At 34.8% G+C, this 17,372-nt stretch overlaps 1 protein-coding gene across 5 annotated transcripts in view; it reads left to right on the forward strand.

Annotated features, from left to right (window-relative positions):
* Nucleotides 1-17,372, forward strand: part of stxbp4 (syntaxin binding protein 4) — a 46,188-nt gene that overhangs the window by 2,380 nt on the left and 26,436 nt on the right. Inside the window, exons 2-16 of one of the 5 annotated variants that reach the window (XM_067429173.1) lie at nt 234-446; nt 537-640; nt 3,091-3,164; nt 3,329-3,424; nt 3,509-3,578; nt 3,691-3,765; nt 7,710-7,789; nt 9,446-9,575; nt 10,098-10,230; nt 11,276-11,382; nt 12,912-13,134; nt 13,243-13,321; nt 15,472-15,569; nt 16,281-16,377; nt 16,536-16,648. In XM_067429173.1, the coding sequence (XP_067285274.1) occupies nt 585-640; nt 3,091-3,164; nt 3,329-3,424; nt 3,509-3,578; nt 3,691-3,765; nt 7,710-7,789; nt 9,446-9,575; nt 10,098-10,230; nt 11,276-11,382; nt 12,912-13,134; nt 13,243-13,321; nt 15,472-15,569; nt 16,281-16,377; nt 16,536-16,648 (1,431 nt within the window). In that variant the 5' untranslated portion in view covers nt 234-446; nt 537-584. Of the gene's footprint in view, nt 1-233; nt 447-536; nt 641-1,021; nt 1,082-3,090; nt 3,165-3,328; nt 3,425-3,508; nt 3,584-3,690; nt 3,766-7,709; nt 7,790-9,445; nt 9,576-10,097; nt 10,231-11,275; nt 11,383-12,911; nt 13,135-13,242; nt 13,322-15,471; nt 15,570-16,280; nt 16,378-16,535; nt 16,649-17,372 lie in introns of those variants that run through there. The other 4 variants (XM_067429172.1, XM_067429175.1, XM_067429176.1 and 1 more) reach the window with 4 other exon arrangements.

Here is a 17,372-nt window from a genome sequence, read left to right on the forward strand (position 1 = left end):
GGGTTTTAGGCTGTGTGATCATTGATTTTTTTAATTTTATCTTTGAGTGTTTAAAACACAAACTGTTCTCAGTGACATATTAAAATGGGAATTTGTGAGTGGTGGTAAAAAAACATGTTTTTGTTCTCCGGACATTCAGACATTTCGTTTTTTATGGGCTTCTGTTTGTGTTATTTGTAATTTATATTTATATAGTTATACAAATCTAATTGATGTCTCATTTTTCTTTTCAGTTTTACATAGAGAGAGGACAGTGCTAGTCATTCAGTATCCCTGCATCAGAAATCATGCAGTCAGACTGACGTCCCCTCGTTCCACATCAGCCCGGTGTCAAGTTTTGAGCCTTCCTGCCTCAGGAGAGGCAGAATCATCATCAGCTGTGACAGCGCCGAGAGAGGTGAGGCAAACCATGTGACTGTGGGGTATCAGGACAGATTAGTGGATAGGTAGGAGTGTGTCTGTTACTGTCTGGGTAGATTGCTGTCTCTCGGTCATCGAGACTGACCTGATTTGAACCACCGTTCTCCCCAACCCAGTGATAACGTGGACTTTACAATACATCATCAGTTGCTTGTGGACCTGCAATGGCACTGCTTCCAGTGGAGGCAGAACACTTTGACGGGCTATCACTCCTCTACTGGTAGGAAATGCAATTATCTGGTTGTTATCTGGCTGAGTGACTTTAGATTAAGCAAATACTAATGCTTTTAAAGCTTATTTGTTGTCCGTTGTAGCCTCATTTGCTGCGCTTCTGTAGTTTGTGTTTCTGCTTGTTCGTCTGTGTTTAAAGCATGGGCATGGATGTTACATTTGCGTTGTAACATTTCAGCATATCCTACAATTCTGTTTACTAGTTTGTGCTGCTTTAATAATGCATATAAAATAGTTTTCAATGCTGAAGAGCTCATTAAAAATTGACTGTACCTTTCATAGTAAATACGGTCATTTAGAGTTCATCATCATCGTCATGGTTATGAACCGGCAGGAAGTGGAAAGTTAGAGCAAGACAGATAGGATGCACCCTGCCTGCATGTTTACGCTGTAGTCACTTGAGTGCACATCCTTACATGGCTTGAGCAAGGTAAGACAGATTAGGTAGAATTAAGTGATCAGTTTAATGCTGGATCTTTTGTAACACAATCGCACGCACGAACATCTGAGCTCTGTTTGTTCAGGGTGACTCGTTAAAGACAAATCCTTTTATTTCCCATAATGCTGTATAATTGCGTATATGAAAGTATGTGTAGGACAAAAGCATGCATAACCCTTCTGATAAACATGGCATATCCCGCGACCTGCCTTTTACAGTAAAGGACAGATCATCATTACACTGAATTAAGTCTAATTCTCATTTGTTGCTCTTAATGTTATCGTGATTAAAGTGCATTGTTTACAGTGCAGCAGAGGAGATAACAATTAAAACTAATTGCGGAAATGAGAATCAGGTTAAAAACAACACTAGTAAGAAGCATAAGAGTTTGTCCTTGACATCTTGTTCGGTTCACCGTGACCGCCACATGAACTCAACAAAACAAAAACAGCACTTTTGTCTGATATTACAAATGCTCGAGTTGAACTATCATCTGTTTAGTCTTGTAATGTTTCTCGTTTAGTACTGTATCAAAAAGAAGTACTGAAACATGACATATTTGACACCAAATACAAAAAATGTTTTTTGTATATATTATATTATATTGATTTTATACATTTATTGCACTCTAAAATCATAACTTGTATACTATGCCGCCCTATCTAATGCAGAACATAACAAATAATTATGAACCTGCTGTTTTAAAACTCAAAAACATACTTTTTTTCTGCAGTGTGTTTTTGCAGGGGTCTGACTGACCTCAAACAAACCCAACATTGGTACTGAACAGCAATCGCCTTTTCAAAAGAGCGTATGCATACTTAGTCCAACAGAAGGATAAAGCTTCAGTAATATCTGTTTACTTGGTTTTGATGATGTCAGATTCACATATCACATGATGCAAATTATAGGTCTGTTTTGTAAGTACTATTATTATATTTACACGTAGTTGTACATTATGTATGAAAAAAATTATATTTAAAGTAAATTTTAGCAACATTAGGGTTAAAAAGAATATAATTTGATGAGTATTTGTTTTATAAAAGAAATATATGTTTTACAGCTTTATTAACATCTCACTCAATGTCCTAGTTAGAGTCAAAACGTTATATTCTGTTGCATTGTCTGTTATGGGGATTAAATGCAATAGAGATCAGAAAGTCGTTTACCAGATTGGATACATACCCTCTTTCTATAAAGGATTTATCATTTGGCGCTTTCATTGTTTACCTACATGCTTGAGTGATTTTAATATAAACCCAAGCACAGTAACCTACTTCCTGTATAAGCATTATTATTATTATTATTTATTTTTTTGTGCCTGATACTGTGCCAATATTTCAACCGCTATTCTATTTACTGTAATACAAAAACAATGGTTTTCTTAGAAAAATTCCCTATGGTTTTGTCTGGGATTAATTCTATGTAAGGAGAAATGTCTTGACTGCATAATAATTTGTTTAATGAGTTACATTTTTTTCCTAGGGATAAAGTATGTTGATGAGATGTTAAAAAATGTAAATTCAAAGCTCACTTTGAATTTATACATATTCTATTTTTTGACGGATTTAACCATCTGAAGCCTGTGTCCATTACAGTACAGATTTAAAAATCCATTTTAACCATTACATCTAAACCCACTTTGGTAATATTTCCTTTATTCTTCCTTTATTTCTATATATGGATGTCCATTTTTTTGTTGCAATATTTACTCTTATCTTCTCCTGTAATGGACAGATGTGCAACTCTCTCTTGATATGCAACATTTCAGGGAAGAAAAGATTGGGAATGATTATATTCTTTTCTTTGGGATTTAATAGTTAATGCATCAGAGGGTCAACCGCATTATTACCATCCATTCAATAATCTGTATTTTTAAAACCAGTATGAAACAAAATGTGTGTGTGTGTGTGTTTGTGTGTGTTTGTGTGTGTGTGTTTGTGTGTGTGTGTTTTGTGATAATAGCTCTTGCACTGAAATTTAAGGGAATTTTTTTTCAGGACAATAATGGGGCCCCATGGCATCAACCGTGCCGTGGAGAGACTAGACTTCACAGACTGTAAAAAAGGACTTGGTGAGAACCACTGCACAATTTCTTTCAGTTTATAATACTATTCCTAATAAACTGGTTTATACTGCTTAATTTTTCAAGGCATTTAATGCACAATTTAATTTTTTTTGTTCTTTCACCCCCATATAAAGAATTAATCCAAAAAAATCTTGTTCTCAATTTGATAGGTGTGAAGATTATTGGGGGCTACAGGGAACAGAGCAGTGAAGAGTTTGGTATTTTCATTAAACGGGTTTTGCCAGGTGGTGTGGCGGCACAGGACGGTATGTTCTTTCTCCCAAAATCTCCAATGAATGTATTTACTTTGATTCTGGGAATGATGAATTATGATCCTTTCTGTCTTTCAGGGCGTCTTAAAGCAGGGGACCTCATTTTAGATGTTAACAACATGAATTTAGGAGGTGTTACAAATGAAAAGTAATGTATTGTGTGTTGGTTATTGATACGCTATATATTATAAGATGCCTTAAGTGTATATAAACAACTAACTCATGAGAAATGTGTGTTATTTTTATTTTATTATTATTAGGGCAGTGGAGGTTCTTCGCATGGCATCATCTACAAATCACATGTCTTTACTGATAGTACGTGACGACGCTTCCAGGTAAGATTTCTTTTAAAGTGGTCATGAACTGCATTTTTTCAACTTGTTATCAAAGTTTTTGACCCTCGTTCGAACACTCCATTTTGATAGTCGTGCTGCATTCAAGAATTGTAAGTCAACGCCCGCTACTATGATTAGGTAACCGTTTTGCATATTAAAATAATTTTCCAATGTTCCCAGTATTACACACATGGAATTTTTAAAAAATTTCCGCTGTTGAAAAATATATTGTTGCCAACAGTGTGAAACATTTATGCATATTACATAAACTTTATACAATTTGTTTGTGGTAAATAAAGTTTAAGTACCTAAAAGTTATCCCATTATTTATGACCAAGGATGACTTTTGGTGTTGGTGTTGTGTAAACGTAATTATGAATTAATGTATCATTGTTTGTTGCACTGTCCTTCCTGCTCACTGAAGCTTTTATTCTGGATTTCAGAGAATAGTTGAGATCAAAGCAATAACAAAAGCTGCATTCTATGTACTTTCTTCTGTATCCGATAATACAATGTATTAACTCCATAAATGCTGAAGCCAAGGAAAGCCGATCACAACTAACAACTATTCAGTTCGACTGCGACTCAAACGATATGTGAAAAGCAATAGTGACACATGGTAAAAACATTTTTACTCATGCTTGTGTGTTTTATTTTTAGTCTCTCTGAAAAGTCTCTTGTTTAAAAATGAATCTGCAGTAAAAAAAAAAAATAAAAAATAAATCCACGCTTTGTTAAAGGCTTACTGAAGTGCTTTGAAACGTGCAGCATTATTCAATGTGCCAACGTAATTTCCCCTGAAATGGCTTCAGCTGTTAGCAGCGCCTCCAATTTTTTGAAACAGCCAATAGCGTTTCGTTAATATACAGTTTAACTAGAGCCTTTCTGTTTGGTAAAGCCAGTTTCCGCTAACTGTTTATCATCATAATCTCCTCCATATCTCTTTGAAATGCAGAATTCTGTGCAGAATTCAAAGTAGTCCGATATGTTTTGTTGTCAGCGCCGACTTGTGCATATGATACGTGCTGCGCTCGTGTGTCTGTAGTCTAAATTTAGACCAGAGCCGTTGGTGTGTGTGCGCTGCTGCGGTGCGTGAAACTAATGTGAAAACAGACTTCATTCGCCTCAACTGAAAGCGTATTTACACTGAATTGTTTCATATCGCATATACAGTATAGTGTGCTATGTGCTTTTCGCCATGTAGCAATTAGTAATTGTGTGAACAACTGACCATTTCAGCCGCAGCTTCAGCAGCGTAGGGGGCGGGCTTTAGATTCTCGAGAGCATTTTGATTAGACAGAAGATTTGAAGAGAAGCTGAAGTCTGCGATGATGTCATCAAAATCTGTAATTAGTTTTAACGGAAGTTAGAGACTGTAAGTTTTGAATGCTTATATATCCTAAGTGCAAATTTTGTCATTGTTTTGGATCACATCAGCTTATTCATAACTTTAAGGCTAACATAGTCATACTCAAATCTAAAAAACTTCCATTTTGATTTCAGTGGGCCTTTAATGTTAGGATCACTAGGATATTCAAAGAGTCTCATTTTGTTGCTGGAGTAATCCTGTGTTTGTGTTTTTCTCATATTTACTACTACATGACGTGCAAAACGATGGGCAGGGCTAAAGAGTCAAAGCTGTAGAAGTAGGCATTGATCTTCTGCAGAGGCGGTCTTTCGTCACACTGACTTAATTATGTGACAAAATCTGAAACTAGTCTTTTTTTTGAGCTTGGTTTCAATAAAAACTGATTTTGGACTAACAAGGACACTGAGTTCTGAAACTTACGGGATATTTTTTATAGTACAATTACATTTGTGACAAGGAAATATGACAAGGAAAATGGGATTTTTCAATTCATGACCCCTTTAACAATTTTTAATGCATTTTTTTCTGATATTGATCTGTTTTATCAGTATTTGCATGTGTGTATTATGATCTGTTTTGTATTCAAAGATTTTAATTATATGGAGACAGAATATTGCTTACCAATGCCAAGTACACAATGTGCACTGTTGTACATCATATTCTTAATCCTATAAATGGATGAGTACAGATGAGTGTCTTGATTTTAAAAAATATCTAAAAATAGTCTTAATGCACTTAAGTACATTAAAGTCTTTAGCACTTTATTTACTTTATTTTGGGCACTTGTTGTAGTGTGGTGGCATTTTTCCCAGCACTAATTTCTTGTCTTTCTTATTTTTAATGAACTCCAAACATCAGTCAAGCTATTTAAAAAAGTTCTAATCAGGGTCATTAAAGCTGCTGTCCGTAACTTTTTCTGTACTCAAGATTTACAAAAAACGAATGAGAATGTACAACATGAATCAATTTTCCAAACCGTGTTTTTGTCTTAGCCTAAATAATTATGGTACACTTATAATAAGTGTTTATATTGGGACTATTTCAGACCGGTCTGGTAGGAACCACTGCGCAGGAGCACAGTCCCTGCGTCACTCACCATAGACATGAACAAAGAGAAGTAGCTCCGGCTACAATGTTCTGTTTGTTAACCTCTAGAGCGCAAAAAGTTACGGACTGCTTTACCTAAAACCAAAATAGTACATTTTAATAATGTTTCAATTGTTAACATTAGTTAACTTGAGCTATCAACAACTAATAGGCTATTTTTAACGCATTTAATAAATGTAATGTTAATTTCCACATTTACTAATACATTATAAATAATAAAAAAGGTTTTTATCATGAATAGAACTATATTGTATAGCTATATACTGTAACTAACATTGACTATTATTGACAATATTTTGCTCATTTTTTGTTTATGTTAGTTAATGCATTAAAACTATGTTAACAAATGAGACCTTATTGTTACCACTAAAACTATTAAAAACATTTCTGTTAATTGAAAAAAATTAAACTTAAAAAAAGCAAATGTCAAAAAATAATAACATAAAGCACATCATAAAATTATGAATAATTAAACAAAAATGAACATGAACATTTACCAAAAATTAAACTAAAGTTAACATGAAAACAAACAAAGTCAATACAACTAATTTTAAAACTAAAGTACACTACTTCTTAGGAGACTTGATCTATAACGTATAGAGTAATTCTGTACTAACATCAAGCTGCCACTCTGTGCTAAATATTTTTTGGAGGATACACGCTGAGTTTTGTTTTGTTTTGGCACTGTCTGTTTAGCCAGAGGTCTTGGTTTTGGGCAGTTGTCAAGTTCTTTCTTGTCTGTCTTAGTTTTAATCGAGCTGGCATTTTGCTGGTCACAGTGACTTCCTGATGAGCACTTTTGTACTCCCGACTGAACAGCTGTTGACGTATTTGGGCCGCAAGACTGTCATATGTGGCCTGAGTTAAACCAGCTGGGGTCAGGTTTAAATCTGTAACGGTGTTAAAGGATTACCCTCATAATTAATGGACAATCAATCACCTCAAACAAACTGTACAGTACACTGATTTTGGGAACATAATGTCAAGAATTTAAAGATTACTGCCTAGATCACATTTCTGGCTTGGAAACAGTCTGGCTCTTAACTTTGATTCCAATTTATCGGTGATTACTTCCGTAATCTAATTAAGTGCTTCTAAGCTGCTTTGTTGACTAATGAGGAAGTTGCATTTAATGGGAGTTGTCATATGAAATAACAAGCGACTGTCTTGTAAAATGTAGCTTGAGGGTTTAATAGGGGAGTGCTCATTGTTTAGTTTTTTTGGTGTATTTTAAAAACTAAAAATAATATCCTTCATCACTTTCCTTTAGAACAAGTACATTCATAAAAATGTAATGCATGATTTCACAGAAAGGAAAACCCACATAATGTTTACTCTCTGAACACCACAGTGAAATAAAAAAAAAAGTCTGTACAAAGGCCTCCTATTATGTACCACTGGAAAGTTACAGCTCCAGGAAAGGTGAATTTATATATGATTTTGTGTGTCTTTATGTGTTTATCATTAGGAGGGAATTTGCTGAACTCATGGAAAAATATGGCTCGAGCAATAGTACCAGTTCTGGATCAGACATCTCTGTTTCCACAGGTATTTTCCATTACGTCTATTACTATACTGCATTTCAGGAGTGAATGACTAATGTCTGACTTTGAGAGAATATTGAAATGGTGGACAAAAACAGCCTACAGTGTGCCAACTTGAAAAAAAAAAGTTTACAAGCATGCATCAGAATATTTACTATATTGTCAAAAGTGTTGGGACGCCTGAGGCTTTGGGCTTGCAGTCTCCACTCTAATTCAGGAGAGGTCAGGACTCTGTGCAGGCCAGTCAAGTTCCTCCACACCAAACTCACTCATTCATGTCTTTATGGACCTTGCTTTGTGCACTGATGCGCAGTCATGTTGGAACAGGAAAGGGCTATCACCAAACTGTTTCCACAAAGTTGGGAGCATGAAATTGTCCAAAATGTCTTAGTATGCTAAAGAAGCATTAAAAGTTCATTTCACTAGAACTAAGGGGCCAAGCCCAACCCCTAATAAACAACCCCACACCATATTCCACCAAACTTTACACTTGGCACAGTGCAGTCAGGCATGTACTATTCTCCTGGCAACCGGCAAACCCAGATTTGTCCATCGGATTGCCAAACAGAGAAGTGTGATTTGTCACACTAGAGTCCATAGTCCAGTGGCAGTGTTCTTTTCACCACTGCATCCGCCGCTTTGCATTGCACTTGGTGATATATAGCTTCGACGTAGCTCTCTACACACTGTTCTTGAGCCAATCTGAAAGCCACACAAAGTTTGGAGGCCTGTAGCTATTAACTCTATTAGCTATTGAAAGTTGCCGACTTTTGCACACTGCGCACCTCAGCAAGCGCTGACCCTGCTCATTTTTACTTTGCCTACCACTTTGTGGCTGAGTTGCTGTTGTTCCCAATTGCTTTACTTTGTTAAAATACCACTGTGGAATATTGAGTTGTAAGGAAATTTCACGAATGGGCTTATTGCACAGGTGGCAACCTATCACTATATCACACTTGAATTCACTGAGCTCCTGAGAGTTACCCATCCGTCACAATTTTTTGTAGAAGCGTCTGCATGCCTAGTTGCTTGATTTTATACACCTGCGGCCATGGAAGTAATTGAAAAACCTAAATTCATTGATTTGGAGGGGTGTCGCAATACTGTTGGCAATATAGTGTACTTGAACCAAAATGTATGGGTATGTACACTACTGTTCAAAAGTCAGTAATATTTCTTTAAAAGAAGTAAATGCCAAACAAATGCAGTTAAAAAAAAAAAAAACTTTCTATCCTAAGAAACCATTCCACAAAAATAGTGAGGAGCAAAACCTTTTTCAACTGTAATAATAAAGAATGTTACATGAGCAACAAATAAGACTAGAGTATTGGCTGCTGAAAATCCAGCTTTGACATCACAGTAATAAATTTAAAATATATTAAAATATATCAGTTATATTTAATTCTAATAACATGTTGTAATATTACTGTTTTTTACAGCCTTTGTGAGTATAAGAGACTTTTTTCAAAAACAATCTTTTCGACCCCAATCTTTTGAACAGTAGTGTCAAAATAAATAGATAAGAAAAATAAATGTGTTGGTTTTTTTTATTCTGAGTGCACTGGCATTGCTATTCTAGCATTCATTTGTTTCATTTTTAAGTGAAAGAGTAGCAGAAGTTAAGATTGAGAGTATTACAAATCAAATCTCTTGTCTTCAGGAAAGATGACCGACACTGCCTCCTCCTCATCATCTTCCAGGTCAACCAGTCCTCTGCTTCTGAGTCCTAAAGACCCAAACCCAGTATACACCACAGCCTGCATTACCTCCCAATCTCCACAAGTCTGCACGTGAGAACCAACAGACACACTGTAGATTTTATTTGGTGCTTTTGTGGGATCCTTTCAGATTTACTTAAAGGATCAGTTCCCTTCAAAATGAAAAAAATAATCCTGAAATTTTACTCACCCCCATCTCATCCAAGGTGTTCATGTCTTTCTTTCTTCAGTTGAAAAGATATTACGTATTTTGAGAAAAACATTTTTGGATCAATGGCAACCAAAATGTTGAAGGTCCAAATCAATGCAGTTTCAAAGGCCTTTTTTTAAATATCAGAACATTTTCATTTTCAAGTAAACTAATCCTTTAAAATAATTCTAGTAAACAAAACATATGACCAAATCCAGCAGCTTTTTCACACTATTTCAATTAATAGTGTCCTGATTGAAGAGTTTGAGCCTGAAAACACCTGACCTAGCTTGAGTGAAATCCCACAAAAGATTAATTTATGGTTATTGAAAAAAATAAATCACCTCAGGAGTCATTATTTCTGCTGTTGATCCAAGCCATTATGTTTACCTCAATTTCTCCAGAGACTGCATGATTCAGTTGATATGTGTTGCCAAAGGGACGGGATTAGGCTTGGTCATCAGGGGTGGAGCTAACCGTGCAGAGGGGCCAATGGTGTTCGTTCAGGAAATAATGCAAGGAAGCGACTGCCAAAAAGTATGTTTATTTATTATTATTGCTAAATTTAATAGCAATATTTTTTAATATTATAATATTGTTTGAGTTTAAGAAGAACCAAGTTAATGACAAAACTTAAAAAAAGAAAGAAAAAAAGTTTGATTCTTGGTTTGTGAAACTAGTAGGTGAAGTGAGATATATATATATATATATATATATATATATATATATATATATATATATATATATATATATATTTTTTTTTTTCATACTGATGATAAATAAAAAAAGTCACTTAAGAAAATATGAAGTTGTTCAACTTCATATTTTCTTAAGTGACATTTATGTGATAAAAGTCGAGCTACCCATCATTTCTCCTATATAACAGACTATTTTTATACTTTCTGTATAAATGTTTTTCTTTTTTACTTAAGGTTGTTATATTTCTCACAGATTCTGCTTGTTCTAAATCAGATACAGATAAAGTAAAACAGGAAAGATTATATATAGACTATATTATTATAGATATATATATATATATATATATATATATATATATATATATATATATATATATATATATATATATATATATATATATATATATATATATATATATATATATATATATATATATATATTCAGTATATATACATTTTTTGCTAAATAAAGTATATATATATATAAACTTTATTTAGCAAAAAATGCTGGGGGAAAAAAATCACATTTTCCACAAAAATAAAACAGTTTTTAACTTTGACAAAAGGAAATGTTTAATGAGCACAAATCTGCATTAAAAAATGATTTCTAATGAAGGATCATGAGACTGAAAATGGGGGTAATGATGCTAAAATTAATTGCCATCACAGGAATAAATTATTTTTAAAAATATATTACAATTTTAAAATTAAATATTTTTTTAAAATATTGCTGTTTTTACTATATTACCAAACATATGTCGCTTTAGTGAGCATATAGGAGAATTTTGAATATTAAAAGACAACTGTTTTGAATTGTCACCTTATTAATGTAAGGTGAAAGTAAAGTAAAATTAAGTAAAATGTTTTTCTTTGTGTGATTCTAGGATGGGAGACTAAAGGCCGGGGATCAGCTCATATCCATCAATAAGGAGTCACTCGTTGGAGTAACGCATGAAGAAGCCAAAACCATACTCACTCGAACGAAACTCAGGTTAAAACTCAGATTATGTCTATATGAACTCAGGGTTGAACAACTTCATATTTTCTTAAGTGACATTTATGTGATGAAAGTCGAGCTGCCCATCATTTCTCCTATATAACAGACTATTTTTATACTTTCTGTATTTTACTTAAGGTTGTTATATTTCTCACAGATTCTGCTCGTTCTAAATCAGATACAGATAAAGTAAAACAGTAAAGATTACATTTATATAAATGCATTCTATCTGGCTGCGTCTCTATTAATAGTGAAGCTGTGGGTTTTTAGTTACTAAGGCATATATGCTAGAACGTTTCAGTTTGTAAGCCACAGAACAGTGTTGACAGTACATTTCTGTGGAAATTAATGTTTCTGTGTGCACACAATCAGCACTTGATGGGCAAGCTTCTGCGTATGTGCATGTTACAGTGCAGCAGCGTATTAGTTTAGAACAGTGATTCACTTCTGTGTACAAGAAGCTGTTTAAAACATGCATTCACCCGATCAATTTTGAGCATCCAGATGTTATAATTAATCATATCTTGTGGAATTCTTTCTGAGTATGCATTTATTCATCATTTTTATTGTTTGGAAACAAAGTAAAAGTGGACTTCAAAGGTAATGTCAAGCTTAACGTGATAGTTTTATGGGATAGTTCACCCAAAATTGTTGTCTTTATTTACTCACCCTGAAGTTATTCCAAACCTGTATGAATTTCTTTCTTCTGCTGAACACAAAACATATTGTAAAGAATGTTGGTAACCAGACAGTTGATGGACCCCATTGACTTCCATAGTATTTTTATTCCTTCTATGGAAATCAATGGGGTCCATCAACTGTCTGATTACCAAAATTCTTCAAAATATCTTCTTTTGAAAAACACGTATACAGGTTTGGAACAACTTGAAGATGAGTAAGTAATGACCAAATTTAAATGTTTTTTTTTTGTTGGATGAACTATCCCTTTAAAGTCTACTAGTCTGTGCAACCCTTAAAGGGTTAGTGCACCCAAAAATTAAATTTATGTCATTAATGACTCACCCTTATGTCGTTCTACACCCGTAAGACCTCCGTTCATCTTCGGAACATACTTTAAGATATTTTATATTTAGTTCGAGAGATTCTGCCTCTCCATTGAAAACGTATGCACAGTATACTCTCCCTTTCCAGAAGGACCAGAAAGGGAATAAAAACATCAAGTAGTCCATATGTGGCATCTGTGGGTTAGTTAGAATCTCTTGAAGCATCAAAAATACATTTTGGTCCCAAAATAACAAAAACTACGACTTTATTCAGCATTGTCTTCACTTCCATGTTTGTTTTCAATCCTCAAACAAAGATTAGAACGGTAATGAATCAGCGTATGATTCATAACTGTTCAAATATTTGTTTGAGGATTAATTCAGCCTTTCCTGAATGACAATATAAGAAAAATATACATAATACATTATGAGAGTTTAGTTCTGTCCAAGAAGCATGCAGCTGGATGGTGAGAGACTGTAAGGTCATATGTTTACACGTGTCACTGTTTGTCCCTGCAGACCAGACCCTACAGTAGAGATAGCGTTTATCAGACGAAGGTCTTCATCAGGCTCCAGCAATGGACCACACAGCCCTATCTCCCTTCAACCTCCTTCCAGTACAGCCCCCCAACTCAGGCCCATTGGACTTGGGGGAGCAACTCTACCTGGAGGTCTTGTTCCCAAGATAGCCAACACCCCCAACTCTGGAAGTGAGACGTTGCCTTCTGTAGAACTTACTAAGGTAAGACATTAAACTGTGGCTCATTACAGTCTGGTAACAGAGACTTATTTCAGATCTGCTTCAGATAGTGTGGTCGATGTTTTCTTAAAGGCTTCAATTTCCTTTCAGGTACGACCAACAACAGGAAAACCTAATCTCACCCCTATGTCCTCACTTGAGAGTGCCTGCACCACAGTGGCCAACTCTGGTACTGCAACCTTGCATTCCCTCTTAAATTTAATACAAGATTGTGTCATAATGTAGATTATTCTAGAAAATTATCCAGAAGTAGTAGTTACAAATAGTAGTTAAAGTAAGTGGAAACACATGTCTGTGCAGTCTTTCACATTCTGATGCACTATGAATAGATCTAAAACTCATAAATAAGAAACATTCTGGCATAACCTGGATTAGGCTACCTGTTCAGCAGAAGTTTACAGTCATGTGCTGATGAGATGCTGTGTTTGTAACTCAAAATAATCCAGCTGGCATGGTTCTAAAAATGGATATTACCATCAACATGACATAACTCCAGGTGAAATCGAGGATACTGAACTCTGTTCAGGACAGAGTTTCATTTCATTGACGAGAACCTTAGATAAAGCTCCTCTCGGCTGCGATTTAGGGCAGATTTAACCAGCTGTACTGAACGACAAATATAAAATGAAGTACATTACTGTTTCCAAATGTTTCGGTATGTGCTTGGACTGACCTGAGAAGAGAGAAAAGAAAATGGTCTCTGATCTTTTGTCAGCTGTTTTCCACACTCATTGGGCATTATAGTAGAAGATTCAGAGCTGTTATCTTGGGAAAAGGACATTGCAGTAATTGGGTGCCAACAATTGTGCCCAACATAAACTAGAGAAAAACTTGTATTTTATAGTAATTGATGGTCCACCACTTTCAATTGTTCTACTTTAACCTGTTAACTGTCATCCCCCTTTTTGAAAATATACATGAAAATTCACTATCCAAACTTAAATGGTTACAATTCAAGAACGCTTTGAAATATAGCCATAAGTCTGGTCTCATTTTAAAGAAGACAGCCAGCAGAGTATTGCTCAAGTGAAATCAATCAGCGTATCGATTCATGATTGGGAGTCATCCAAATTTGTGAGGGCAACTGTCTGATATTTTTTTTAAAAGGGCTTTGAATTTTCAAGAAATCATTGTCAGGAAATAAATCCCTCTTCAAAAAAGATAAACAAATATGCGGATAATGAATGAGTGAACAATAAATAATAATGATAATGAGTTCCTGGTCAGAGCACATACCCATGAGCTCAGTAACACACCGTTATTCATCGTAAGAGGATTTGACAAGAGTGGCACAATTTTGAGAAAAGCATTGTGCTTTCTCTCCAGATCTGGTTGTGGTGGAGTTTATGGAGGGGAAAAAAACATCCTGTTCAAACAATATTAATTCCTGCTTGTACACAAAGCATTTATACAAGCCATCATTAGAGATAAATATAATGCCGCAATATTTGAATGAGTGTTTAACTGCTGAGTGCCTCAAAAATTATTTAGACTTTTTGGGCAATTAAGTAACACTTAGGCTACCATTAAAATGTTTATAATGTTTATATTAATGTGTCTTATGCTCACCAAGGCTGCATTTATTTAATGAAAATACAGTAAAATGGATATTGAGAAATAATATTATTATAATTTAAATAATTGTTTTGTATTTAATTTTTTTTAATGTAATTTATTAATTTTCAAAGTCTTCAATGTCACAATCCCTCAGAAATCATTTTAATATGCTGATATAATATGCTTGCTGAGGGTGCTCAAGAAAAACTTCTTGCTTAATATTTTTACTGATTTTAAATATATATTTAGTTGAAATATAACATTTTAAAATATTTTGTAATAGTATAAATGTCTTTACCTTATTTAATCTTTAATGCATATTTGTTGAATGGAATAAATCATTTCTTTTCTTTTTTTAAGTTCTTTCTTTTTTCTTTTCTTTTTTTTCTTTTCTTTTTTTTTTTAACTTACTGAACCTTAAATTTTATATATATATATATATATATATATATATATATATATATATATATATATATATATATATATATATATATATATATATATATATATATATATATATATATATATATATATATATATATATATATATATATATATATATGGGTATATATATATATACCCAAATACTTTTTTGGGCCACCACTGTGAGGAATCTACTCACATAAATTATACTCTCTTTGAGTTACATAAGAGTCTTACTAAAACATGTGATGTGCTTTACCAAAATCACAAACAGATGTTTTGCCAAAAAGCTTTTTTTGTGCAGTTTATCTTATTTGGATTCTCTTTCTCTTTACCCAGATGCAACCGCTGCCTGTAATCCCAGCAATACCTGCAGACCCTCGAAACCTCCAACCTCAACTCCCAGCTTTGAACTCAAGTCCGAGAAAATAGAGCAGGTCTCCATAATTTATATCCACTCAATTAGAGAATGACAGTATCTGTCAAAGTACAGAGTTACAGAAACATCTCATGTTTACGGCAAGGTCAAACGCTGGTCAACCCCCCGGCGGGCTTTAATGATTAGTTATCCATCAGTCTCAGTACTGTATTGATCTTTTTTGGTTTTACTATCATGTGTGGAGGGAGTTAATCCCACTGTTGAACAATATGTGCAGTTAGCGTGAAATCCCATATCCTCTTCTACTGTGGTATGCTGGGAAAATCAATAAAGACTGTGCCACAGCTTCAGTACAATACAGCACAGTCTGTAGATCTGTTGATATGGAAAACAGTCTAAAGCAATGGCAATTTTTAGAAAGCGTTCTACTTCAGAAGGTCATTTAAAATTAATATATATATATATATATATATATATATATATATATATATATATATATATATATATAAATATATTAGCATAAATGTGTGTGTGCGTGTGTGTGCGTGTGTGTGCGTGTGTGTGTGTGTGTGTGTATTAATACAAAGACATTGATGTGTGTGTGTGTGTGTGTGTGTGTGTGTGTGAGAGAGAGAGAGAGAGAGAGAGAGAGAGAGAGAGAGAGAGAGAGAGAGAGAGAGAGAGAGAGAGAGAGAGAGAGAGAGAGAGAGGCAGTGAGCACATGCTGGTGTAATGACATGCTCTAAAAGGCCAGTTGTTCTGTCCACAGACACTGGAGGTGCTGGGATTGAAGCCTACTGACTCTCAGGTCCTGACTTTGAGAGAAAGACTGCGTTTAAACCCAGGAGGGATAGTGGCTCATGGCGGTGAGAATAATTTCTGTCAGTCCTCATTATGTTGTAGTGGTTTATAGACTGATATCTTCTTTACTCTCCCTACTTGTGCAGTCCATTATTTCAAGTTTATTTTTATATATATGTTGTGTAACTGAACATATCTTCATAAGATTTTTTCCTACTGTTAGATTTTGAAACCGTGGCAAAGGAACTCTTTAAACTACCGTCTAAGTCTGACTCGGAACAGGAAGTAGCTAGATTGACATCAGATGATCTCACAGATTGTCCATCAAACCCTACAGTAAGTGCAAACCTTTTTTATTTCTTATTGCTGCAGAAACATGCATACTAAATAACTGATGAATTATAATTTATAATTTTCATTTGATTTAATATAATGTTTCATATATATGAAACATAGTGGGAAGGAAAACTTCCCAGAGATTCTCTATGGGGTTCAGGTCAGGAGAGTTGGCAGGCCAATCGAGCACAGTAATACCATGGTCAGTAAACCATTTACCAGTGGTTTTGGCACTGTGAGCAGGTGCCAGGTCGTGCTGAAAAAACAAATCTTCATCTCCATAAATCTCTTCATTCATCATTCATCTGAAAAGACATTCATCTCTTTTCAGCAGATGGAAGCATGAAGTGCTCCAAAATGTTCTGATCGCTATCTGCATTGACCCTGCCCTTGATAAAATACAGTGGACCAACACCAGCAGCTGACATGGCACCCCATCACTGACTGTGGGTACTTGACACTGGACTTCAGATATTTTGGCATTCTTCCTCCAGACTCTGGCACTTTGATTTCTGAATGACATGCAAAATTTGCTTTCATCCGAAAAAAGTACTTTGGACCACTGAGCAATAGTCCAGTGCTGCTTCTCTGTAGCCCAAAGTGGCTTGACCTGGGGAATGCGGCACCTGTAGCCCATTTCCTGGACACGCCTGTGCAAGGTGGCTCGGGATGTTTCTACTCCAGACTCAGTCCACTGCTTCCACAGGTCCCCCAAGGTCTGGAT

This window comes from Pseudorasbora parva, chromosome 21 (assembly GCF_024679245.1).
Source record: "Pseudorasbora parva isolate DD20220531a chromosome 21, ASM2467924v1, whole genome shotgun sequence".
NCBI lineage: Eukaryota > Metazoa > Chordata > Actinopteri > Cypriniformes > Gobionidae > Pseudorasbora > Pseudorasbora parva.